The sequence below is a fragment of the Canis lupus genome, chromosome 24, assembly GCF_048164855.1.
Source record: "Canis lupus baileyi chromosome 24, mCanLup2.hap1, whole genome shotgun sequence".
Taxonomy (NCBI): domain Eukaryota; kingdom Metazoa; phylum Chordata; class Mammalia; order Carnivora; family Canidae; genus Canis; species Canis lupus.
Window position 1 is genome coordinate 35,900,337 of NC_132861.1, and position 26,120 is coordinate 35,926,456.

The 26,120-nt window shown below is 51.8% G+C and overlaps 2 protein-coding genes across 3 annotated transcripts in view; one reads left to right on the top strand and one right to left on the bottom strand.

Annotated features, from left to right (window-relative positions):
* LOXL2 (lysyl oxidase like 2) overlaps positions 1-26,120 on the top strand; it is a 90,736-nt gene that overhangs the window by 41,394 nt on the left and 23,222 nt on the right. Inside the window, exons 4-7 of one of the 2 annotated variants that reach the window (XM_072796259.1) lie at positions 10,151-10,362; positions 16,431-16,653; positions 20,135-20,336; positions 24,762-24,913. In XM_072796259.1, the coding sequence (XP_072652360.1) occupies positions 10,151-10,362; positions 16,431-16,653; positions 20,135-20,336; positions 24,762-24,913 (789 nt within the window). The remainder of the gene's footprint in view (positions 1-10,150; positions 10,363-16,430; positions 16,654-20,134; positions 20,337-24,761; positions 24,914-26,120) is intronic. The other variant, XM_072796260.1, reaches the window with a different exon arrangement.
* The window catches only part of R3HCC1 (R3H domain and coiled-coil containing 1), a 47,239-nt gene continuing 43,551 nt past the window's right edge, over positions 22,433-26,120 (bottom strand). The window contains exon 10 of the mRNA XM_072796265.1: positions 22,433-23,305. Coding sequence (XP_072652366.1) covers positions 23,214-23,305 — 92 coding nt within the window. The 3' untranslated portion in view covers positions 22,433-23,213. The remainder of the gene's footprint in view (positions 23,306-26,120) is intronic.

The following is a 26,120-nucleotide window of genomic DNA, read 5'->3' on the forward strand; positions in this document are numbered from 1 at the left end:
CTTTAAATAACTGAAAAGTTACCGTGGAGAGGATGCATGATTTATTCTAACCCAGAACCAAGATGGGTAAGAAGGTAAAGGGACATAGATTTCAGCTCGGCATGAAAACTCTGTAACGCTTAGGGCTGCCCCACGGTGGATGGGGCTAGCCTGTTAGTAGCAAGCTCCCTGTCACTAGAGTAATTCAAGCAGGAAGGGGATGGCCTCCTGCCAGGAATGTTGCAGCCAGATTCCTGCACTGGGAAGGAAGCAGGATGAGGTGATTGCCAAGTTCTAAGATCCCTTGTTACTCTTCATTTATGAAAACACACTCAACCCACATAGGGGGGTGCCCATAGCTGGTTCTTGGCAGTGTACACCATTGTGTGAATGGGCATCTCTCTCTTTCTCTCTGTCTCATTCTCTCACATGCACGCACACACGCACACATGCACGGAAGGGATGCCTGCTGGTGTGTGTGCTCTGGCTGTCTCCCTGCCTCTTCTCTGGGCCAACACAACCTTGGCCTTGAAAGCAGTAGCAGACTTTCTACCTTCACTCTTCCACGTCAAAGTGTGAGCACTAAGGCCCTCCCTCGACTTCCCCAGTTCAGGGTTCATAAATTCAAAAGTGGCCAAGAGTGGAGTATTGGTCAAAAGGAGATGCCAGCTAATGCTTTCTCTGTGTCTTATGATCCCAGGAGCAAATGACTGACCTAATGAATGTGGTGAGGACACCTCCCCCCCCCACACACCCCGTCCCATTTCATCCCACCCCTACTCTGAAGGGTATGGCCTGGATCTCTAACATCCATCCTCATTGACTCCTGGAGACTGGGGGCAGATCACAGACTATTAGAGATGACTCTCACAGGCTTGTGCCTTCTCCACAGTACATTGGAATTCTCCAAGCAGAGAGTGGAAGAAAACTGAGCATCAGTCTAGACCAAGTTCATCCCACTTTGGAATGCCCGAGGCATGAATCACTAAGCCCTGGAGACTGGCTGATGAATTTCACTCAATGAGCTAACTGTGCTTCCAGTGGACTCCTGCGTCTGCTTGGGGCATCCTCAGGGGCTCTTTGACACTTCATGAGTTCCCTTCTAAAGAAGGGAGGAAGCACATCTCCTGCATATGAATGACCCCACCAAGGGAAAGTTCATAGGTTTAGGTCCTGGGCTACCTGTTGGCAAGCAGCCAAAACACGGGGCAAGTCCATTTTCTTTTCTTTTCTTTTTTTTTAAGATTTAACTTTTATTTATTCATGAGAGACACAGAGAGAGAAGGAGGCAGAGACACAGGCAGAGGGAGAAGCAGGCTCCATGCAGGGAGCCCAACGTGGGGCTCGATCCAGGGTCTCTAGGATCACACCCTGGGCCGAAGGCGGCGCTAAACCACTGAGCCACCCGGGCTGCCCAAGTCCTTTCTTTATTAAGATAAGCTGGTTGATTTCTCTCCCTTCCAACTATGGTAGTCTGTAAACCAGAGTGGCAGTGGTTTTCTCCATCAAAATGGAGATGTGCTTGTGCTCATCATTTACTAGGTAGTTTTAAATATTCTGCAGAGGAAAGAATTCAGATGATTTCTGTCAAAGTGCTTAGCAGACTATAAAGTGCTACAGTAGGTTAGCCCTGCAGATTCACCAGCCTTGGTTCACGGCATCCAGAAAATTCAGGCAGTCTCAGTTCTCCAGAACTCTCTCACAGATCCAGTCTCTGTGACACAGACTGTACTGTCCCATCTAGCTGTGTAGCCCGTTTCAGACCCCCAGAGTTGAAGGCAGGACCCCTGAGTTCCAGTCTGGTGGAGTCTGAGACTTGCAGCTGTGTGTCCGGGGTGCCTGACCCTTCCTGGGTCTCTGGACACCTCACCGTCAAACAGCATTCTCATAAGGCCAATGAGTCAGAGGCCAGTCCTCAAAACCTTCTCAAAAAGAGGCAAGCAGGAGCAAATTCTGAAATGCAAAATACTCGTGCTTCCAAGCAAACGGATCTTTTTTTTAAACCTAGGAAACAGAGCCCCAACTAAACCTCCCAGGATTTCAGAGGCTCTTAACTTGAGAGGCTTTGTTTCCTGTCTGTGGCACTGGACAAGTTGGAAAAAGCATTAGATAAGAAGAGATTACAAATCCAGATGCCCTCCTGAGTCAACTTCTCTACTCAGGCTGTTTTGCACATTGCTAAGTCATGTGCTCATAGAAGGGCTCAAGGCTGGAGCCGTGTGCTGTGAGATCAGGGAACATACAGATCTTTTCCTTTTCTTCACCTTCCCACACCACCTTCTTACGTACCCATTTTTTAAAGGCTCTTTTGCGAGGTGGTTAGGTTACCAGAACTGATTGGAAACCCCCAGGCCATGAGATTTAGGTGTGGCCCATCCCTTAAGTGGCCTCCAAGCCTCAGTTCCTCTTTGTGACAGCAGGCAGCCCCGAGATCTGCAGAGGCCAACAGAGGGCCATAGAGGACATTGCTGGGAGAATCTGGTACCCCTCCCCTCCACACTTTCACATCCTTCTGGAAGGACCCTGAGACCTGAAGAAAGCTCTTTCTTCTCTTAACCGCAGGAACAGAGGCTGGTGGGAATTCTTAAAATTCCAGGAGTCCTGGTTTGTCAGCTGCCAGAATGCTTCAAGTTTTCCCCCTCGGCAGCAGTCTTATCTCACCAGCATCTGGGGCCTCTAGGAAGGTCTGAGAGCTTTCCAGCCAAAAGTTTGACCCCTTGCCCATTCCCCACCGCCCCGGCCACCAGAGAGCGGGTGCAACAGGTTGTACTGGGTAGTTTCAGAAAGAAAAGGGGTCTGTTCTCATCTTGGTGCAATTTTGAAGGTGAGAGTCCCTCCAAACCTAAATGTAGTCCTGCTTCTTCCCTGATGGTCGCAGGATGCCTGGACGGGCTCCCTCTGTGGTAGGAGGAGAAATGGTAGCAAGTAGGCAGTTCGTGCCAGACTCTCCCACAGGGAGTAAGGAGCTATGGTGGAAGCCCAGAGCCTCTGAATCCCCCGTCTTGCTGACCTGTTGAGCTGGGCCATCACATTAGCTGTCCTGGGTTTGTCCTGTAGCTCACAGGGAGTTTGGGCAAAAGGATGTATGTATAAGATCCTGTCTGGTGTTAACATTCCATGATTCTATTTATTGAATCTCTATGTGGTCAGGACTTGCCAGCCACCACAAGGACACAAAAATTCTAAGGGGACACCTGGGTGGCTCAGTCGATTGAGCATCTGTCTTTGGCTCAGGTCATAGTCCCAGGGTCCTGGGATCGAGTCCCATATCGAGCCCCACAATGGGCTCCTCATCGGGCTCCACAGGGAGCCCGCTTCTCCTGCCCCCTGCTCCCCCCCGCCCCGTGCTCTCTGGTGAGCGCTCACTCTCTCTCTCTGTCAAATAAATAAGATCTTTTTAAAAAAAATAAAAGAAGATTAAAAATAAATATAGTTCTAGGGTGACCTATTTTCCTGACTAAAAATAGGTCAGAGCATCTGAAAAGCAAAAGGGCATTTATGCAGGTAACAGAACAAAATATTTGAAATTGTGTGCATCCTGACAAATCTGGGAACCTGATTCCTGGCTGGGGTGTGGCTCACACAACTTTTTGAAAAGCATCAATATTATTATAATTGTGTGAGAGGTGAAATAAGTAAGTAAACAACATCATACTTACCTGTTAGAAGAAATAAATAAGTAGCATTATAATTTATCTTGGATGAAATAAATGGATGGATAGCATGTACTCAGAGTTCGAACATATGAATCGGATGGGACATCTGTGGCAGTTTGGAGAGGGAGAGAACAGAGAATATGGGAGATTATATATGGAAAGGAGGCAAGATGGGAGAAGCGGGCAGGAGAAAGACTCATTGCCCTGGTTGGGGGATCCATTCTGTAGAGTGGCCCAGTGGTGTGAGTAGGGTGGGGCTGCAGTGCACCGAGGAGTTCAAATGAGTCACTTCAACCATGCGGGAGGGGTCAGTGCCAAGGACTCCCTCCCACTGGATCCCCAGGAGTCTGTTGCTAAGGTAGCTGGACTGTATCTGGCCATGTGTTCATTTGATACATTTTAATAGAGCACCAGACACTATGCCAGGCAGTGGGAATAAAGAGATTGATGGGGTGGACAGCCTTGCCTTCCTGGAGATTCCAGTCTAGTAGTAAAGGACAGTTCCACAAATTGTTACTTCGTTACCATGGTGACAATTTACCCTGAGAAGCAGTAGGGACCCCAGCTGGGAGGCTGGCCCAGGACTTGGCTGGTCTGTGGCCTCAGCCCCCCTGCTGGAACAGGTGTCCTGCCAGCTTCCTGCAGACGGCAGAGCTTGCTTGTTCTCCAAAGAAGCAGTCTCTGTTACCTACCCCAGTGCTTTCTGGTTGGAAAATGAAATACAGAGCGTTCGATTTTCCAGCAGCCTTGTAAGGCTCTTGATTTATAGGAGGAGGGCCCAGACAGACTGCTGTTTTTTTCCTCTGGTGGCTCAGAATGATCTCAGCTCCCCACACCACCCCCACCCGAGTGCTGTCCATCACATGGAGCGGAGGAGCAGAAATCACCGCAATGCCTTTTCTCTTCTACTTCATCCATCTGACCCAGTAGAAGTCACTGGATAGAGAATGTTACTTCTGACTTAGCTCTTTACTCTGTGAATTCCTGATTTGATCATCAAAAGGAGACAATTACAGTGTGGCCAGATTCTTCTACTACAATTCACCTCATGTGTTGACAGATGATACCCACTTAAACTCAACCATCTAGATGTGTGCTGAGGGTCAGATCAGCTTTTGGTTCAGCTCATTAACTGCCTTAGCATCAGATTGTGAGAGGAAAGGTAGGGTGATAATAGCCTAGATGACAAGGGAGCGCATGGAGAAAGTGTAGACTTCTGCTCGTCCATCCATAAGTCACACAAGTAGTGCTTATGCTATGAAGAGAGAGGCAAGTGCTGCCTCGTTTATTTTGCATTAAACAAAGAATAAAGGGAGTCTTTATTACATTTTTGGCTTGGGAGCTCAATGTTCAGCTAAGATAAATTCCTGTAATTGGATTTTTAAAAATTACTATTGGTTCACTCCAAAAATATTTGAGGACCCACTATGTGTCATGTCTGGCACTGGGAGCCATGGGCAATACAGAAATGAATAAGGCCCAATCCTGCCTTTAGGAACTCACGAATCAATGAGGTGGCAAAAACGCAGGGAAAGAAAAATAGTAATAATACAAGATAGGATAAGTCAAGGACTAACTAACTGAGTGACTCAGAAAGCAAATGCGAGGGGAATAAAGAGATCAGATCTCTGGGGACCAGATATTTGGGGAAGGGGGCTTTGTGAAAGAGATGGTATTGTGTCTTTCCTCCTCTGTCATGAATGACAGAGAGACTTGCCTGTCTGGTTGGCCCATGTGTCCCAGGGCCTCACACGGTGCCTGGGTTGTAGTACCACTCAACAAACATTTTTCAAATGTATGAATGAGATATTGTCCCTGAGGTCAATGGGACTCAGAGAGAAGGAAGAGAGAATTGCCGGGAGGTTGAATGCTGGGCTTTCAGGAGTGATATCCATGGCAGTGAGAGAAGGTCGCTGGCTGGAAAAAGGGAAGGGAAGGGGTGTTATGGATTAGAGCAGGATGCCTAAGGCCTGGGAGCCATGGGAAAGCTTGGTGCAAGACATGACTACGCAGTGGGCAAGGTGGATGACTGTGCCGCTGGTGTGTGAGGTGGACCAGGTCAGCAATTCCTCCACAGTGGGGAGACACTCAGCCCGTGTGAGATGCCAGCTAGTCATTTCACGTCACGGTTCTCATTGCCATCTGACTGGCAAATGGAGGTGGGAAGGAGACAGTGATGGAAGGCTAGACGAGGTGTTGCTGAGTGGCTGGACGGTAGGTGTGAGGAGGGGCAGGTGCAGAAGGCAGGTGAGGCTTGTGGTCTGCAAGCTGGAATGGCGGAAGCCTGACTTGGTGAGCGGAGAAAAGGTTGAGGGTATCTTGGATGTATTTGGTTTGAGGTGCTAAGGAAGGTGCCAAGCTAGTAGTTGGGAAAATGGATCTCTGTTCTGGAGGGCCAGTTTTTGAAATAGCTGAATAAAGACAGCTCAGAGCTAGAAAGCAAGATGCAGGAAGTGTTCACAGTAGAGGGATGAGGCTTGCTTAGCAAGCAGAAATTATGTGGAACTGACCAGCCATGCACTCTCATTGGGAGGACTGCGTCCTCGCGTATCCCGCCACCACGTATCCTTCCTCCTGGACACCTCTCCTGGGATGCCTTCTCAGGTGGGGAGCCCTGGGCTGATATTCAACAACAGCTTCTCGAGCAGAGGGAAGGAAGATAATTGGGCTAAGATGGGGCCCTTACGAACACACCTCCCAGCTGACAGACTTTGCACCTAGTACCGAGTTTTCAAATTGTGAAGGGACATCCTTGTCGTCTGGCTTGCCTTGCCTCCCCCTACTGTAGCTTTACCTGATGCAATCTTCAACTCGACTTTCAAAATCGGTGATTTTTCCTCCTTGGCGACAGCCCCAGATGGTCACATTGTGGAATTTTTGCAAGTCATTCACAGATGCTGCAAAAGTGAAATGTCCTGCAGGCACAAGACTGGGAATCCTGCCCTGGTGCTCCTTGACCAGCCTTTCTTTCCACCAGCTCACTGGCTGAAGCAAGGCAGGTCCTGACCTCCCTGCACCTTGACTTTCCCTTTTGGACGTGGGTGATCATCACTCCCAAGGCTCGAGCCCTGCTGGGGATGAGATGAGTTCTCAGTAGCACAAGTTTAGAAGGTTCTCTGAATTTCTTGGAGGGAGGCCTTTTTGGAGACCTGGGTAAACTCTTAGCTCTGGCAAGAGACAGCATTCAGACTTTCATTTTAATTTGAAAATGTGCCAGATGCATTACAAGCTTCTGGCCCAAAAGGGTTTAATATATAACCGGTAAGTCAAGAGAGCCCTTTGTTAGGAAAGAAAAACGTGTCTGTGTTTTAGTGGTTCACATCTTCTCTTCTCTTTTGGAGTTGAACTTCTGAGAAAAAAAAATCTAACTCTTGTGGTGATGGAAGAGATTCCACAGCGGTGAAGTAAGGAGGGAAGTTCTGTGTGTATGTGTGTGTTTTCCTGCACAGAAGTCTCTGAGAGGCCTATGTGAGCTAGTTAGCTAGCAGTGAGCCTTGAATGTGCGCCACGAAGGGTTTCCCTGCTGCCCTCTGGCCGGAGTCCAGGCGCAGCTGGGAGGCAGCCCCTCTCTCACGCAGGTTCGGGTCTGACTCATGGCTCCTCCCCACTGGAGCACAGGACGGACTTTAGACGTGTAGGCCCCAAAGGGACCACCCAGAAAGCTGAGCTCCTGGCTCTGCCCCGTGTGGGTCTACTCTGTACCTTGTGCTGGACAGGGCATGGGTAGGAGGGCAGAGACCAGTGGTCACCAGTCCAGAGTCCAAACTCGGTCTTCACCCTTGCTTACCTACTTATTGGCTGTGTGAACTTGGAGAATTGTGAAGTCTTGCCAAGTTCTCTCATTTTTCACCTGGAACATGAGTGTACCATTGCCCTGCTCCTAGATTGTCATGGGAATTGAGGGACCACAGAGCCTGACGTGGTCATGAGTTGGTTGGTTGGTGTTTGGTAAGTGAGAGCCCTTGAAGTTTTTGTTATTCAGGGAAGAGACAGGGTCCTGTGGTTGGGGCATAGAGAGGAAGCCTGGTCCATCGAGGGCAGAGACTGTATTTTGTTGAGTGAATGAATGAAGTGAATTTGAGCCTGATGGAATGAGAAGGAGTTGGTTGCATGAGGGAGAAAAGAAGACATTCCATTTTGAGGGAACAACCCTGACCACTTTTCTAAGGCTTTGGAGAGAACAAGGCCCTCTGGACTTCTCCTGCACCGCATAGGTGCACAAATAGACTCACGCTCCAGACACACACAGAGATACACAGCATCATACACACACCACACACACACACACACACACACACACACACAGTGATTTGGTGGGAGAATAAGGACAAGGACGCCTCACTCTAGCACTTTCTCTTCTCCAAGCCTCATTTCCCACATCCTCGAGCCCACCTGGCTCCCCCTCACTGTCATACTTCTGCAGAAGAGATGCCACCTTGCATCAAGATAAGGGTACAGGAGTCCACTGTGTCCCGTCTCCCACTGTGGTAGCTGGGGTGCTGAGGGTCACATTTTACATCTCCACATAGTGAGCCTGTGCTGCTGACCCAGGGAGGGGGGGCGGGGAGCGGGGGGCAGGGGAGTAGGGTAGGGAAGGATCTGTGAATTTAACAAAGTCCGCCTGGGCTGCCTGCCCTGTGGAGTCACAGGGCTGGTGCCTCTGGGGTAACTTTCCTTCTGGGCTTCGTGCATTGCATGCTGGAATTCCAGCCCCGCCTCCCGAGGTGGGAAGAGGCAGGAGGGGGCTGGTCCAGAGGCTGGTCCAGAGCTCAGGCCCTCTCTTGGCTTGCCCCTGTCCACGTGTCTTGATGGCACAGGTCCTGTGGCCTGAATGGAGGCTGTCAAGCAATCCCGGATTGCTGGCAAACGCAGTCTTGCCCCTGGCGCTTTCATTCCTCTCTGCGTGGAAAGGAACCAGGGCCAAATGCCATCACTCCCGGCCCACATACTTTCCACTGCCTTGCCAGGCTGCTGAAACAGGGCCTGCCTTTGCACCCTAAAGCCAGGGTAAGGAGGCATGAATCCCCGGGCACCCAAATAATGGTTCTGTTCAACCTCGTGGTTCATTTGCATCCTGGCTGGACAGGAGCTTAGGCACTCGATTGCCAGGATCGTCTCTGCAGGCACCCCTGCCCGGCCCCACCCTCCTCCCCCTTGGCCCGGCTCAGAGAGCTCACACTGCACTCCCTGCTTCTAGGTGGTTCGTGGGAGATTATAACAGAGTCAACAGCCAGTTTTCTTATCTGGAAAAATGGGAGGACAATAGCTCTGAACCACCTCACTCTGTTATTTGAAGATTAAGTAAGAGAATGCACATAAAACACTCCTGTGGGGCTCACATACGGAGGCTGTTACTGTTATATTGCAGTTAACCATATCTGAGTATAGATTTTGGGCTGTGGATGATGAGTTATGACTGGCTATGGGCACCTCACTAAGTAATTTGGGCATGATTTTATGGTCAAGGGATAAGATCACTCTGTTTTAGGAAGAGCTCTAGTGGCTGGCCCTGTAGCTCATAGATGAAGAGGGGTTGGAGGCAGGGACCCAGGGAGCCTTGCAAGAGCTCGTGGTGGTCCCATAGGGCAGGTGCAGAAAGAGGAGGAGAGATTCCAGAGGGAGCTTCCATAGTGTCTGGGGGCACAGATATGACTAACGCCAGGTGCCCCCCCATTCCTCCCATCCAGCTTGGCCTCTCGAGGCCCCTTGTCTTCCTGCCAAATCCCTGGGCCTCTGGGGCAAGGACATTGCCACTCAGTGTCAGAGGTATGGGGAAGAGAGCCCATGATGCATTGCGGCAAGAGTCCCCCCCCCAAGCCCAGCCACTTCCACCTGTCGGGGTCCTAACTCTTTTGTCACTGCCTTGGAAAGATGGATGGGGGTGGAGGTGGGAGTGGAGGTGAGGAGAGGGCTTTCCAAGCGCCTCAGGTCATTTGGAATCTTTCCTTTCCTTGCTACAGCCCAGTGACCATGGCCATCCCTACCCCTTGAGTCCCTACACAAACCTCTCCAAGCCCTACCTCTTCTCTCCTGGGATTTTCTCATTGCCGAGCACCAACACCAATGCCAGGGGATGAAGCAGCATCCAAGATGGCACCACCAGCCTTAGGATGGCCAAGGCTCATCCGCCTGACACTTCAATTTTCCTGAAAGCTTCGGGGGAGACAAACACATACAGGCACACGTGTGCACACAGACATGCTTTGGAGTAAAATTCGAAATCCAAATTATTTTTAAGATAGAACTTGAAAATCTAAAGAGCATGTCCTCTCTTCTGCACTTATTTTGAAAACCCACAGAAGGAGGCTGCTGCACTGTGCTCTCCGGGCTCTCTGTAGGATGTCGGTGAAGCTGCTGAGGTCCTCAGGCCCCTCTCGGATGGCTCCTGGCCTCTCCTGCTCCCCCTGCACCCCTGCTCTGCGGGCTCTGAGGGCAGAGTGTCTGGCCTGTGGGGCGCCCCTCCATGGCCAGACCAGGCAAGTAACCCCTCTCCTTCTGTGCCTCCTGCTTCCCAGAACTTGAACATCCAGGTGGAGGACATCCGGATCCGAGCCATCCTGTCCGCCTACCGCAAGCGCACTCCCGTGACAGAGGGCTATGTAGAGGTGAAGGATGGCAAGACCTGGAAGCAGATCTGTGACAAGCATTGGACAGCCAAGAATTCCCGCGTGGTCTGCGGCATGTTTGGCTTCCCTGGGGAGAAGACGTACAACGCCAAAGTGTACAAGTAAGGGGACTGCTCAAGCCCCGGCTTCCTGGGCTCTTGCCCTGCCTTGCTAAGCATCACCTCCTGGAGTGCCTCTGCCCCATGCAAAGCAGAGTCCTTCCTGTCCCACGTCGCGGCAGGCCCACCAGTGACCCCCTCCAGCAAGCCTGCCCTTGAGAAACTCCTGCTCCTGTGGGAGACAGACCCCAAGAGCATGACAAAGGGAGGCTGAGGGGACTATTAGGGCAGAGATGAAGTGCAAGGTGCTCCAGCCTGGAAAAATCCCACTGTCCCAGTGCAGAGGCTCATGACCACGGGGGCTGGACAAGGATAGTAATAGCCGGGCCAGGCAGGGCAAGGGCAGGCCCGATTTAAGAAGACATGTCTGCTTTTCCTCACTAAATGATTATTCGGAGAAACCTTTCAGCGACTGTCAGGAAATTGAAAAATGGTTCGATTTGACTCACACCCGTCCCGGTTAAACCTTACAGTTCCCGTTATGGTTTCCAAAGTTAGTGTCTCCGGGGGGAAGGAGGGAGATACTAATGGGACTTGGAGTGACCTGCCCCAAGGGGTGTCCAGTGAAGGAATTTGGGCCTGTGCCAGGCTGGCTGCTGGTGTACTCTGGTTGGTGCGGGGTCTTCTTCTCTCTTCTTTTTAATTTTTAAAAAAATTTTTAAAAAGATTTTATTTATTCACGAGAGACACAGTGAGAGAGGCAGAGACATAGGCAGGGAGAAGCAGGCTCCCTGCAGGGAACCTGATGCAGGACTCAATCCCAGGACTCCAGGATCATGACCTGAGCGAAAGGCAGATGCTCAATCACTGAGCCACCCAGGGGCCCCTCTTCTTCTCTCTTCCTATTAATGGCAGTGACGTCTGTTTCTGAGTGCTCACTGTGTGGAAGGCTCGGCTCCTAGTCATCGAACTCTCATGGCACCAGAAGTAGGGGATCTGCTTCAGAGTCAAAGAAAGAAAGTCAGAGAGCCATGCTAGAACTAGAATCCAAACGCAGGTCTCTAGCTTTGAGAGGAGTGGGGACCAAGCCTAGCTCTCCTTCCAGATCCTCCATGGGCTTGTCCTGGCCACTTTTGGTTAGAGCTCCCAATCCACTGCAGGGGTGAGCACTGGCAGCAGGGCAGGCTCACAACACCCCTAGGGGTAATCACAGTGTCGATTCCCACCCCCATCCTCCACCGCCCCAGACACAGCCCAAACCTTCCTGGTTACACAGGGCAGCTGGGAGGTGGAGTGGTCTCAGGCCTCTGAGTCTTTGGACAACTCCCGCCAGCTGGTCAGCTCCATCCCTGGGGACACCTTCTCAGCTTTTCAGACCCATTGGAGCCAAGAAAAGCAAACCCCACCCCTGGCTGGCCCTACCACAGCCCCCAGCCTGGTGACAGATCTGAGCCGAGTCCTAGAAGTGGGAAGGCTGCCATCGGACCAAGGCCAGGCAGCGCGTGGCTTGTTCAGATGGCATTTGAAAACTATCTCCCCAACTGAGGACAGCCCTGAGTCCTCATCCTGCTTTCAAGGAGGGGTCTCAGCTCTGTTTTGGCAGCTGTTCCCCGGGCGATCCTCTCTAAGCTCCTTCCATCCCTGCCCCTGTGTCTGGCTTCCCTTTTCAAACTGGGACAGGAAAGGGCCCCAAGGGCTGGGAGGCATCCAAGGCAGCGGCGGTGGATGGTGTTCTCAGCCAAGTTGGGAGATGATTAACTGCTGCTGCAGCAACCAGCTCTGAGGCCTGACCTCTAGCTGGAGAGGGTATGGAGGGGCAGGAAGGCGGGCGGTAAACCTTGTAGGCTGGTTTTATCTTAGCCACTGAGACTCAGCTGACAATTAGGTCCCAAAAGAGAAAGGCACGCTGGGGGACGTTTCTGCCTCCATGGTGCTGTTGGGGGCTGTGATGGCAGCCGGCTGGACGAAGCCGTTAGTGATGAGCTGGGACTTCCAGGGCACGTGGCGGCCTCAGACATCACCTGGTCCAAGCCCTTGGTCTGCATAGAAGGAGATGCAGGCCTGCAGGGCAGGGGGCTCGGGGGTCGCAGGGCCCACCTAGGTGTGTTCTCCACTCTGCTGCTGCCACGTTCAGCCCCAGCTCCTGCTCTGCTCTGCCCCAGAGGCAGGGCCTGGCTGCATGGGGTGGCCCCCACCACAGGCTGGCTGTTAAGTCTGGGAGCCGGGGAAGGGCAGGGCTGGGAACCGGGGGTCAGACAGCCATGCTTAGTGGCACCGGACGGCAGAGGTGTGGGAGCCGAGCGAGGGCCACCCTGCATGGTTCCTGAATCTGCACCTTCTAGTGGCATCTTTCCCTCGCTCCCTTCGGCCCTTCCTGCAGCCTGATCCTGCTGTTGCTGACAACCCTCACTCTCAGGGAGACCCTTCACCCTAGGAAGGAGATTGTTTTCAAAGTGATTCTCTCTCTGGTGGGGTTAGCCATCTCCAAGTAGCTACCAGGCCCAAAGGAACTTCGCAACCTTAGATGTTCACCTGGACAGCACCTGAGGCCTCTCCCCTCTTGCTCTGTCTGCTAACTGGCACGCTCAGGGGCTTCGGTTATCTCAGGGGGGCCTTGACCACAGCTCTTCATCAGAGCCTCTCTGCTTACCACCCTCCCCGCGCCAGGTGGTTCCTGCATGTCCCTTGGACTCCACGCACCAACAGGGTCGCCGAGAGTGGAGTCATTTTCCCCACCAAGGGCTGCTTTGCCATGAGCTGACTGCTACTCTGGCCCAGGGAACCCTAAATGCCCCTTGGAGCTAATGAAGCCCAAGTTTCAGGGCCCCATTCTTGGGGTCAGGAGCATTTTGTGGCCATTTTTTTCCTTAAATCAGGACCCCAGTGTTGACACTGATTAATTGATATGAGCTCACTAAGCTGAGATTCTGCATCGAATGTTGGAGTTAGGAAGAGTTACCAAGAGTTGGTGGGTTGGCTGAAACATGGACCAGAGTGTGGCCCACCGTGAGCGGAATGGAATTGTCTGATCTCCTTGGTTTCATGTAGAGGAAGCAATTCAAAGGCTTGAGGAGACTGGAATGTTGGAGTGGATTTGTCATCTGAGACCTCACCCACCCTGAGAGGGTCCACTTCCCTTGTGACTGAAGAATACATTTGTAAGGGAAACTGGGGCATTCTTAAGAGCTCCCTAGTAGCTCTTCTCTGCAGGCCATATGTCACCCTAACTGCAGTGTGGGTGACTGGACCCTGGTGAGGGGGCCCCAGGTGATAGCACTCAGCCTCCCAAGGCCAGGTGGGCATGGTTCCCAGATGACAGCAGAGTCAGAGCAGTGATCAGAACAGCTTAACTCCTGCAGACCCATGACATGGGCTGCTTGATCATCCTAGAAGTGAACTGGAAGCCTACTGAATTCCCACTCCTTCTAGGTGAACAGAAAGTCTAGGTGGAGAGAACAAACTCTAACCAAAATCACCAATACAGAGAGTCACACCCATCCACCAGTTCCGGGACCTGAGCCAGCTTACAGACCCAGGACCCTTTGAATGAAAGGGAGACTGGGTCCCCTTGAGGAAAGACCCAACACACTGCCAAAAATTTACAATGTTAGTTAGTTTCCCAGCCTTCCCCAAAGGAAGGCCTTTTACAAAAGTTGTCCTTCGGGGAAGAGGAGATAATGAGAACTTTTGTGCACGCACGACTGGACACAGGCTCTGAGCGACCCTGATTCCAGGAGACTTCAAGGGTCACTACGGTTCTCCAGTCAGAGTCGGGGCTCACGGAGGCCAGGCGATTGATGGAGTTTGAACTTGGGTCCATCTCACAGTAGGCCCAGTGGGTCCCTGAGACGATCTTGTGGATCTTTCCTTGATGCTGGAATTCATAATTGGAGTAGACGTACCCAGTAGCTAGCAGAACCCCTAGCGAAGTCTGGCTTTTGCCCTGGCTGGGGAAGAACCAGGTGGCCTTTCCATTTTCAGATGCATCAGCCCCGCCGAACCTTCTTCCTGTTACCCTGCCGCAGCTATGCCCAGGCACCTCTTTCTCAAGCAGGCTTCCCCCTTGGCCCAAAGCTGCTTCTCCTTCCCATTGCTCTCCAAACACCAGGCCTCACTGGGGCTGTCCACGCATCCTCCCCAGCGCCTCGCCTGGTATCTGCACCCCCAGCCTGGCCCTGATGAGTCACTGGGTGGGGGGAGGGCAGGCCGAAGGAGGCCTGTGGAGGGCCACGGTGCATTCCTGTGAGCTGATGTAAGAGGCAAGCAGGGCTGTTCTGGGAAAGGCGGGAGCAGTTCTGTGTTTGCTGTGGCTGCATCAGTCTATATTAAGAGCTCAGGACATCTGTTGCTGGGCGAGAGTGGTGTTCAGTGAATGCTGGAAGCAAGAGGATGTTTCAAGCCAGCGAGGCCTGGCCAATCCTCATGTAGCTGATACCCTTCGAGTGTGTTCTCTCGCCTAACATGGAGGAGTCATGAGGAACAAGCTATAAGCACCCCCACCCACCCCCCGCCAAATGTGTTCTCCAGTCCGAGGTGGGGGAGTCCTGGGGAACAAGCAGAGGTTGTGTTTCCAAGAACAGGGGCCTTGTATCCAGGAAGTGGGGAGGAGCAGTGGTTCTTGGAATTATTAACAGCGTCCTGTAGAGTTCTTCACTGTAGGCTACAGGGATGTTGAGCACACATCCTGAATTTCCCAGGATAGTCCTTTTGCTGAAGATTCTGTGTCATTGTGCGCACAGGTACAGTAGAATTCTTACCAGTCGAAAATTTTGGTTGAGGAAAGATAAAGGCGGTGTCTGTAGGGTTTTACCTTCCTCTGTGTTCACATCCTGTTCACCCCGAGACAAAACAGAAACTTCCAGGCCCGCCCTACCAGCAGAAACAGGACCCTGCTGCTGCCCCATCCTGGGCCAGCCTGCCCCAGGATGCCCCTCCACTGGGCAGCTGGCAGCGGTGCTGTCTGGCTGGCTGGCTCTCTGTGGCATCTCACTGGTCCTGCCAAGCAGGGACAAGCACACAGACCTTACAGAGCTGGGACAGCCTGAGAGGACAGGGTGTCCTCCCTGCCCTCGTCCTTTGCAAATCCCACCATCATTCCGAGCCTAGCTCCAGCCCCAACCCTCCTCAGGTCATATCTCGTGGCGGCAACCCTGGGGAGCCCCACCTTCTCTCAGCCCCTTTGTTTCTCCTGTAACTAAGATAATCGTCATTTCTTGTACAAACACATACAAAGCCCTTCCCGTGTGCAGTTTTAATCGCTTCACAAGTGTTAACTCATTTCACTTTCCTGTCTTATAAAGGAGTTCCCATTGGCACTTCTAATTTGAAGATGGGGAAACTGAGGCACAGCAACTTTTCTGTTAACCAGTTCAAGAAAACACTTTGACTCACCTGGATCTTTATTCCGCCTTCCAAAAACATATAAACAGGAATACTTTACATGTAATACAGGCTGAGAGCTTCCCTAGGCTATGCTCTGGGGACACCATCAGCCTCATTGGCTCCCAGGGGAAGATCTGATACTGTCTGTGGCCGAATTTCATGAGCATTTTAATTTCTGGGCATATTATACTTTGATTCAGCCCAGGGGGTGATTTAAGACTTTTTGTTGCTTCTCATTGGATTTACACCTTTGACCTTGGATATCATTGGGAGAGAGTTTAATGTTTGGCTTGTTCTGCTTGTTGACACCAGCAAGAAACAACCGGTCATGTTGAAATTATGTGAAGAGGTGGGGTGAGCAACCATTCCGGTTTGCTTGGAACTGAGGGTTTCCTGGGACCAGGAGTCTTACCTGTCTTAGATCCTTTTTTACATTTTGCATTTATAGGCCTTAGTGTTAATCTCACTCCTAAACCCCTCCCCTCCTGGCATACAAGCTGCCTGAGGAAAAGAGGTCCTGCTCCCCAGAGCCCAGCGTGGCGCCCCACATGACCGAGGTGCTCCGCGAGGGCCTGCCAACTCAGCTGGGCTCAGCTCCAGATGCATAGACCATACCCGTTTCCTTCCACCACCAGATCCCCGGAAGCCAGCACAGCTCCTGGCCCAGTGCCCCATGCCCAGCTGTGGAAGGAATGAGGTGGATGGGTGCCACGACGCCCTGGTCACCTGTCCCCTCTCACCCTTTGCAGGATGTTCGCCGCCCGGAAGAAACAGCGCTACTGGCCCTACTCCATGGACTGCACAGGCACGGAGGCTCATATCTCCAGCTGCAAGCTTGGCACTCAGGTGTCGCTGGACCCCGTGAAGAATGTCACCTGTGAGAATGGGCTGCCGGCTGTGGTGAGTTGTGTGCCTGGCCAGGTCTTCAGCCCCGACGGGCCCTCAAGATTCCGGAAAGCCTACAAGCCAGAGGTGAGGACGCAGCCGGAGGTCTGGCCCCTTGGCATGCTGGGGAGAGGGGAGGATGGCATTTCGGGGAGTGGGCGTGGATCCCCCCAGGAGAGAAGGAGAGCTGGCCCCAACCCAGACCACTTTTCTACAGGGAAGGAATGTAGGGCCGGCCCCGCCCATACATGCCACCTCTAGAGTGTGACAAGCAGCTGGGCCCGAGCCCCAAATCATCAGCACCCCCAGCTGGCCTTCCCCCATTGCTGCTCCACTCCGAGGCCAGAGTCCCCTCTGTGGAGGACACATACCGAGGAGAGGACAGCACCTCATTATCCACCATCACTCGTTCTGTGTGCTGGCTGCTGGCCTGGCGCAGAAGGCCAGGGTAGGGAGTCCTGCTTAATTCCCAGAGGAGAAGAGTGTTCTGGAACTGTCGGAAATTCAGTATAATTCCCAAAAGCATATGAACTCAGCTACAAATGTTTCCAAACATATTTTGGTTTGTTCTACAACCAAAAGGATAAAACTGCAAAAGCTTTCACCAAGACACAGAGAATGGAAACCTGTCATTCCCACGTCTGTGTCACCTGTACCCATCAGTCCCCTTCCATGTATGTCAGCAGCGCCTGTGCGTGTGTGTGCGTGTCAGGGCACTCAAGACATGTTGGTGTACATCTGCTCACATAAATAACGTCCCCATTTCCAGTGTCTGACTTCTTAGGACGAGGGAACTCTCCCGACCATGGCAGGCTTGATGCAGCCTCTGAAACAGAAGCTGCGCTTTTCTATCTTCCCTTGAAAATCGTTAGGAGGAGATTCATTTTTCTTTTTCCTACTCTTCCGTTTTCCTATATTCCCCAAAGGCTCTCTGTGGTTTGCATGTTCTGGAAACTACTTACACAGGGCTGGAGGGTGGGAATGGCACACAGGAGGAGGAGAAGGAGGCGTAGGAAAGGGAGCTGCTCATTTATTAGGAAATGATTCCCTGTGCCAGATAAAACCTCGACACTCACCTGGGCAGGGGTGAGTTCCAGGTCAGCTCTGAGTACGTCAGGGTAAGAAGAGGAAGAAAGGTCATGATGGGGACAGATGGTGTGTCCGCCGGGTCCAGGCCTTGGGGCAGGAGGAACAGCCCCTCCCCGGGCTCAAGCAACCTCATCTGGGTCTCCCTGTCTCTCCCATCTTTCCCCTCTGCCCTCTGCAGCCTCCCCTCCCTGTGAACATCTAAGGACCTGGGCGATAGATAGCTCTCATCCAAAGGAAAGGGGAAACCCAGGCAGGAGCCAGATTGGGTGCCCCTTCCCAGGCTGGGGGTGGTGCATTTGGGCAAATGAAAAAAATCTTCAATAAAAGTTGTGAAATGAATGCTGTGAGCCCATCCATCCACGAGGGGTACGGAAACTATTTGGAGCACTTTCATGACTCTTCCGCCCCGAGGGGCCTCCACCAGGCCCACCACACAGCGCATGTGTGCAGCCAGGAGACACAGGCGCCCCCAGACGGGGCTGGCCCTCCCACAGCCCCCGCACACCCTCACTTGTCCCCTCTGCTGTATGATTTGATGGCCACATCCTTCCTACAGCCTCAACCCCAGCCTCCGAGCTTTTCTCGTGTGTCATCCAGAATACCAGACCTACTGTTTTGGAATTCCTCTTGCTGTGTGGTTTAAAGCAAAGGAATTGAATTCACACCAAAGGAATTTTAAAAAAATAAAATAAAATAAAATTTTAAAAAAGGGAGTGAGGCTTACATCACATTTTCCCTTGGTTTCTTTCTTTCCTCCAGGGCCAGCTGACTAAGCTTGGCCACTGCCAAGAGGGGGTGAGGTTATTTGTCACTCTGCCTCCATTAAGCTTGGGTCATGGATGGTCTGACCCCTAATAAATGAGCAGCTACCTTTCCTACCCCTCTCTCTCCTCTTCCCATGAGCTCTTCCTAGCCACCAGCCCATGTGAGCAGTTTCCAGAACCTGGAAGCCACAGCTGCTGGTACCAGACTGCTTGGGCAGGGTGGTGGGGGAAGGGAAAGGGCAAGGGCAGAGCTTTGCTGCAAACGGGCTGCAGCCAGCAGGTGTCTTTGGTTTGTTTTCTAAAGCTAGACGGGTCCTCAAGCCAACCAGTGTTTTGCACACACTCCTGTCCCTTTTTTCTTCTCTCCCTAGTCCCCGGTCCAGAGAGTCCCCAAGGTCTGTAAGCCTGGGTGCTGTCGCTGTGCCCTGCCCTGCCTCGGCAGCCACGAGGCACCGTCAGTGGGGGAGAGTGATGTGGCCTAGTGGGAACCTCTGCTGGAGGATGGAGACACAGGTTCTGGTCTGACACCTCGGCCCTCAAGGTGGCTGGTGGACCCGAATGCTGATAAACACCACCTGCAGCCAGGCCACCGCGGCTGGGCCATCAGCGGGTGTGGCCTTCTGAGGACCGAGTAGGCCAGAGTGGACCAATGACTCTGGTCAGCTCCAACACACAGAACGGCTGCATAGTCACCCCGTTCCCTGTGTGTTGAATCCGATGGGCATCAACAGTAACTCAGAGCCTCAAAGCCTCCTCAGCCCGACCCCAGCACACACATGCTCAGGTGCACGCGCACACGCACACACCCACATACACACACACATGCATGCATGCACACACGTACACACACATATGAAGTTGATGCAGACCAGGGTGTGGGCAGATGGAGTCATGTGATCCAGCTTTTACCTGGTAAAATGGGATCCAGTAGGATCAAAACACTGGTGGAAGGTGGCTCCTAACACCTGTGCCATGAAATAAACCTCATAAGGGGAAGCACCCACCCTCTCTGCACACCTGGTGGGCCTGCCTCTTCCGAGGAGTCAGGATGATTTGGGCCTGGAATCGGGGGTAGCGGTAACAAGAGTAGTGGCCCCACGGGAGCCCGGTCCTGGGACACATGGTAGGTTTGACCAGCATGAGGCCCCCCGCCCCTGAGCAGTGTCCATTGTCTAAGTTCCAGCCTTCTCGGTTGGGCCCACGCTTCGGCTCCCTGTGTCCCCCCTCCTGCTTCTCACCTGCCTGCAGAGCAGAATCGCAGGTGTGTGGTTGTTCAGTGCCCTGAAGCCTCCTGCAGGGCTAGGCTATAGCTCTCTGTTCTAAGCAAGGTAGAATCATGGTCCTGGAATCTGCCAAGTTTGAGGGTAGGAGCTGCTTTCTGTAGCTCTAAAGCTTGAGGTTCTGGAGTGAGGGGGTAGAGGCAAATGCTGGTGGTAAGGCCCCTGAGACAAGCCTGGGTTGGAGTGACAAATTAATGAGGGTCCCAATGGGCTCCTCAGTAGCCCAGGACAGCAGCTCCCGGGGAGCGCTGCAGAGGGAGCTTGCAGCAGATCCCACAGCATAGCGTGAGCCTGTGTGCACCCCCTGCCTCTCCAGCACACAAAATCCAGCACAGGTTTGGCTCCTAGCCTAGGCACCAGTGTGGAGGGGGGTGACCAGGAAGGGAGTGGGGTGTCAGTGACTGCCAAATGTGCATCAGCTTTTGCACTCAGCAGGACCCCGTGTCTCTTCAGCAACCCCTGGTGCGGTTGAGAGGCGGTGCCAACATCGGGGAGGGCCGAGTGGAGGTGCTCAAGAATGGAGAATGGGGGACCATCTGTGACGACAAGTGGGACCTGGTGTCTGCCAGTGTGGTCTGCAGAGAGCTGGGCTTTGGGAGTGCCAAAGAGGCCATCACTGGCTCCCAGCTGGGGCAAGGTAAGCAATGAGGAAGCGTTCTGTGGCATCTTCACAGAGAGCATGGCATGGGGAGCCCTACCAGGATGGGCTGGCTTTGGACTTTTTAGGGTCTTCTTGCATTTTCTCCTCCCTCCCAGGCTGCTATCCTGGTAGAGAATCCCCAGCCTCACCAGCAACAGTCAGAGCTGGAAGGGCCTCAGGGAACACTGAGTCCCCATTTTATGAATTTTGAAGCTGAGGCCCAGAGAAAGAAGTGAATAACCAAGATGGGATAGCATATTAGCAGCCAGTGCATACTCTAACGGAGGCTCCCAGCTTGTAAGTCAGTGCTCCCCACTGTCCCACTGAGAAAGCTGGAATTCTCAGGCCCTTCCTCTAGGACAGGATCTCAGAATTCCTCAGGCTATGGCCCACCCCAGGCACCTAAGAATCTCAGATGTCATCTTACTTTTTTGCTCTGGTGTAGCACCACAAACATTCTCTGCCTGCCACCAGACACTGGGAACAGGATGCCCTTCTCTGGATGTCATGTGATGCTCTTGAGAAGGGGCCTGGTTTTTATTAAGTGTCCTGAACAAATCTTTCATCTAAGCAGAGCACAAAAGTATAAGAGGCTTTTAAGTGGGTCATTCCATTGAGAGAATGGATGCAAACATGACATGAGAACAACGCCAATAGCTTCCCTTTCTGACAAGGAGGTTGGAGTGTCCTGTGAGGCGAAGATGTTTCCATACCACCAGACATAGAGCCATCACCCTCCAGAAAGGAATGCGATGAGGTCATCGGCCACAGCCTGAAGGAAGTAACAGCCCAGTGGACTGGAGAGAGAGTCCTGGAATCATAGTCTTGCTGGAGAGGACCCTAGTTCATCTGATCCGACAGCTAAGGCCTGGAGGCGCAAGAGAACAAGCTTCTGGTTGCCTCCATAGTTAGTGGTGGAGAAAATATGAAACCCAAGTCTTTAGCTCTCAGATTTGGGCTTCTTCCAGTATGCCCAGCATGGCCCAGTCCCGCTCACATTCAGAATATCTGTCTACCCCCAACCTGCAATCCTGCAGGCTTCCTGGGCATGCCCTGAAGGTTAGGAGTCTAGGCTGGACTCTAGTTTGGCATTGTGCCACCTGGAAGCCTTGGTTATGCAACAGGACTCTCCTCTTCCTCCCCGGTCATGGTGAACTCTCTGGAGTTCCCTTGGATCTCGAATATTCCCACAGTCCATTTTCCTGATTGGCTGATATGTTGGTCTATGCTTTCCCAAGGCCTACAGGACAAAGCCCACTCATTCTGAGGCACAAATAAACGCTGGATGACATAAGCATTCCATTTATCATGGGCGTGTGCTATTTGACCTAGTTATTTCATTGCCCAGAGCAGCGGAAGGTTTCCCAGGACCTGCAGAATTCTGGAAAAAAAAGAGACAGCTGGCATTTTCAGTGTTGTCCTTGAAGGAACCACTGGATGATTTATTATCTTCCGCCACTCTGGGCAGGTCAACCCTGGTAGGCAGAAGGAGCAAGGTCTATAGGCAGCGTCAAGTCACAGAGCAGACAAGATCAGTTCTGTCCCAGCCCTGGCTGGGGGACCAAGTGACCACACCCATAGTTTGGGTGTGAAAGGCAAGGATGAAGCGGCCAGCAGTCTGAGTCCTAGTCCTGGGCCTGCCACCTACTTGCTCCATGACTTTGAGCCTCAGATTCTACACTGGAGTCCCATTTGATGGTTTGTCTGGCTCCCACCTCCTATGGTTCTCTGAGACAAGCTCTTATCACCAGGATGAATGCTAGGTCAGAGTCGGGCACCATGCTTTGTGTCCCAGGACCTCCTGCACACATCTGGACTCCAGCTGTTGGTTTCCACATGCTGCCTGAGAGGAGGGACTGTGTCCTATGCCTCTGTGTCCTGAGTGCTGAGTCTGACCCGACTCCTAGTGCTTCAGGATATTCATCTTCTGAAGAATGAATGAATGAGTTCCAGTTGCCAAAGTAGGATCAGCAGAGTGAACACTTGGTACTTCAGCACTCTGCACCTTAGCTGTCCAATAGAAATACAACATGAGCCACGTAATAAGTAATTTTAAACTGTCTGGTAGCCATGTAAAAACAAATAAAAAGAAATAGGTGAAAATAATTTTAATAATATATTTTCCTTAATCTAACATATCCCAAATATTATGAACACAACATGTAATCAGTATAAATGTTGTTAAGGAGATGATGTACGTTTTGTGCACCAAGTCTCTGAAAATCTTGGGTGTGTTTTATACTTAGAGCACATGTCAGCCTGGACTGGCCACATTCCAAGCGCTCAGTGTGGCCAGTGGCTGCATTAGTCAGGGCAGCCCTAGAGCAGTGGCTTTAAAATGCATCTGCCTCAAATCCCCAAACAGAAATCCATGTGCCGGAACATGCCATGCACATAAAGCTGACACAACTTTCCGGAAACAAAGCTAACCTCTACGACATGGAAAACACTATGATATGTCCTGTTGTATTCTGCTGTGCTCTTAAAAATGTGATCGTAACGGGCAGAGTTGATTGTGGGTCTGGAGTCCATGACACTGCTCCAAGAGGTTAGGCCTCTCCCAAGTCCCCCATGACAGGGCTTGTACGTGGGAGGAAGAACAGGGCCAAAGCGCAGACAAGGAAGGCATCGTGAGGAGGAGTAATTCAGGGGTGAGCACGTGAATGCTAGGAATCAGGATGCAGGTCAAGCCCAGGTCAACAAAAGGAGCCAAGAGCCCACAGACACTGCCAGGCAGGCTCAACTGTACCCCCAGGCCAGGGTTCTTCAGGGACACCTTGCACCTTGCAGAACTGGTTGGTACAGGGAAGAGGGTGAGAAACACTGGATCTCATCTCTGCACTCTGCCTCTGGTATGCCACGAATGTCTATGCTTCAGGAACGTGGGCTCCGTCGTTTGGAGGGCCTCATCGCCAGCCTCTTCCCCAGATGTCTCGGAGAGCCACGGACATTCACATTAAGTAAGGCTGGAAGGAGACAACCAGTTGTTAGTTGGAGTCTAAAGCGTGTTAGGCTCTTGCATAAACCTTTCCTCCCCTGGCCAGGTCTATAAGGCCAGTGATTCATAAGTGTTCATTGAGGACTGCTTGGGCCAGGTCCCGGGGAGAATTCATTTATTCCATAAACATTTATAGTAATGGTTTCTGCTCCACAGGAGCTGTGTCAAGGGCAGGGGGGCGGGGGAGCGGAATTAGAAATAACCTCCATCAAAGATAACCTGCACTCAGAGGGCTGATGAGATATAAGAAGTGATACTGATAGTATTTATCATTTCCTGAGCCCCTGGTAACTAGCCATCCTCCATGTCACTCATTCCTCACCATCCCCACCCTGCCAGATAGATGTTACTATTGCCTTTTACTATTGCTCAGAAAATGCCCGTCACTTCCCAAGGAGACGCAGGCCAACTCCCGTCTGAGGCTGGCTGCCCGCTCAACTCCCAAGGAGAGTTGTAAACAGAAAATGCTGCAGGAGGGGGTGAGGTGGTGTCAAACGGAGCCGTGCAGGAGGAAGGCCTTGAGATGGTCCTTGGAGGGAGGCTTCTATCTAGGTCAGTACAAGGAGAAGGTGTTCAGGAGGTAAGAGAGAGAACATGGGCGCTTCCAAACACTCAGCTCTTTCCCAGAGTAGCCTTCTCCTCCTGACCAGCACATGGGATTTTCTGTGCTGATGGTTCTGGAAGCCCAGCAGGATCACGCTGCGGGGTCACACTTCCTGGTTTACATATGGCTCCTCCATCAGGCCAGTTACCTCATCTTTGAGCCCCCCCCCCCCCCGCCAGTTTCCTCATTGTATTGACTTGCGATGATTTTTTAAAGATTTTTCTTATTTATTCATGAGAGACACAGAGAGAGAGGCAGAGACCTATGCAGAGGGAGAAGCAGACTCCTCACAGGGAGTCCGATGTGAGACTTGATCCCCGGACCTGGGATCCTGCCCTGAGCCAAAGGCAGAAACTCAACCACTGAGCCACCCAGGAGTCCCTCCAACTCTGTTCAAGTCATCTATTTTGATTGTGCCATCATTTTCCTCCAGAGACTCTGATTCTATAGGGATAGTCAACCCTTTCAGGTTCACAAATGCATGGAGTATTAAAGTTGAAGAGGGAACTTAGGTATCTTATCATCCAACTCCTTTATTCAAGGAAAAAAACCCCAATATTCAGAGAGGCTGAGTGGTTTGGCCAAGGTCACACAGGAAGTTAGCACATTTGATTTGCTTTTATGGGAGAAGTCAATCTCGAGACAAGTAGCAATTCTCTCCAACAAGAGGAGGCCTGGATCCTTGAGCTGATGATGCAATGCAGCTGGAAGAGTTTTGAGGATGGGAAAAACATGTCCTTACTGTCTAGGACTTTCTTGTGCATTCCAGAAACTTGCCTTTGGGAGCTCTCAATAGCACATGTTTGTTTTCCTCTCCCAGGGATAGGACCCATCCACCTCAATGAAATCGAGTGCACTGGGAATGAGAAGTCCATTATAGACTGTAAATTCAATGCTGAGTCCCAGGGCTGCAACCACGAGGAAGATGCTGGTGTGAGATGTAACATCCCCGCCATGGGCTTCCAGAAGAAGGTGAGGGGACTATGTTCTATTTTGGTCACTGAGCCCCAGAAAGTGTAGGCCAGGTGGCCTCACGCTCAGAGTTTCTACCAACTGGTATTCAAGTGCTTGGATGATGAACTCAGAAAGGGCCCAGGCTCCGCTGCTGTCACTATTAACAACATTGTCACCTAGCATTCATTAAGTATGCCAAGTGAGAAAGCATATGTATAAGCACGCCATCCTTAGTGGCAGATGTCGGGCATCCACTGCATGCCACACCCTGTGCAGGGACTGGGCATGTGGCATGATCACAATCCAATCCTTTACTATAAAGGATTCAAGACCTGTAGCACCTGTTACACCCTTAGCATGGTCCCTACCAAGGACCCAGAGGAATTATATCACAGCAGGTCTACAAATGACACAAGTGTAAACACAATATAGACCATATTTTGGGACAGAAGATTGTATTTTAGTAACCAGAGGGAAATAAAGGGGAACCTTAGCAGTATTATACCAGAGACGCACCCTTCCTCTATTAAGATGGAGTCTCTAAAATCCTATATTGTGTCTCCTGGCTTTGTGATCTGTCCCATAGGGGTAGCCAACAAGATGATCCCTCTTGGTCTATCCAGTCCTCAGAAAGGCCCAGTACATCCTATTTCTTACTCTTCATTATACCATGAATTGGGTTGTGTCCTATGAACCATCTGCTACAGGGCTGGCACATTGGAAGAGTTTCTTAAGTGCTTATTTAAAAAATGATCAAATGCGGACACATCAGCATGCAGGATGGCTCCCCAGTTGGGTACTTGCTTTGACAATGATTCTTGACCTTGGCACCAGCATGCCGAATTGGTCAGCCTCAATATGTGTTGTGCAGTTCACTGCCCAATGGGGCCAAAGATGGACCCCAGCAGTACTCAGCCAAGCTGTGCATTTGCCCGTGGGTGAGTAGGAGCATGGGCCACAAGCCCAGAGCTGCGGAGAGGCTTGCCATCTCTGATTGTCTGGCAGCATGGCGAGAGAGCCATGCAGAGCTATGAAAGGTGCCACGAGTCCTGGAATGTTCTGGCAGCCTTCACTGTAGGCTGATTGGAGTTGGGTGGAGTGGGGTTTTCAACCCAAATGAAAGACATAAGCCAAAGAAAGTGATGTTTTCCAGATGCGTTTTGTGGTTGGTACGGCTGAGCCAGGCCATGTGCTTGGTGATGCTAGTGGAGGCACCACAATCCCA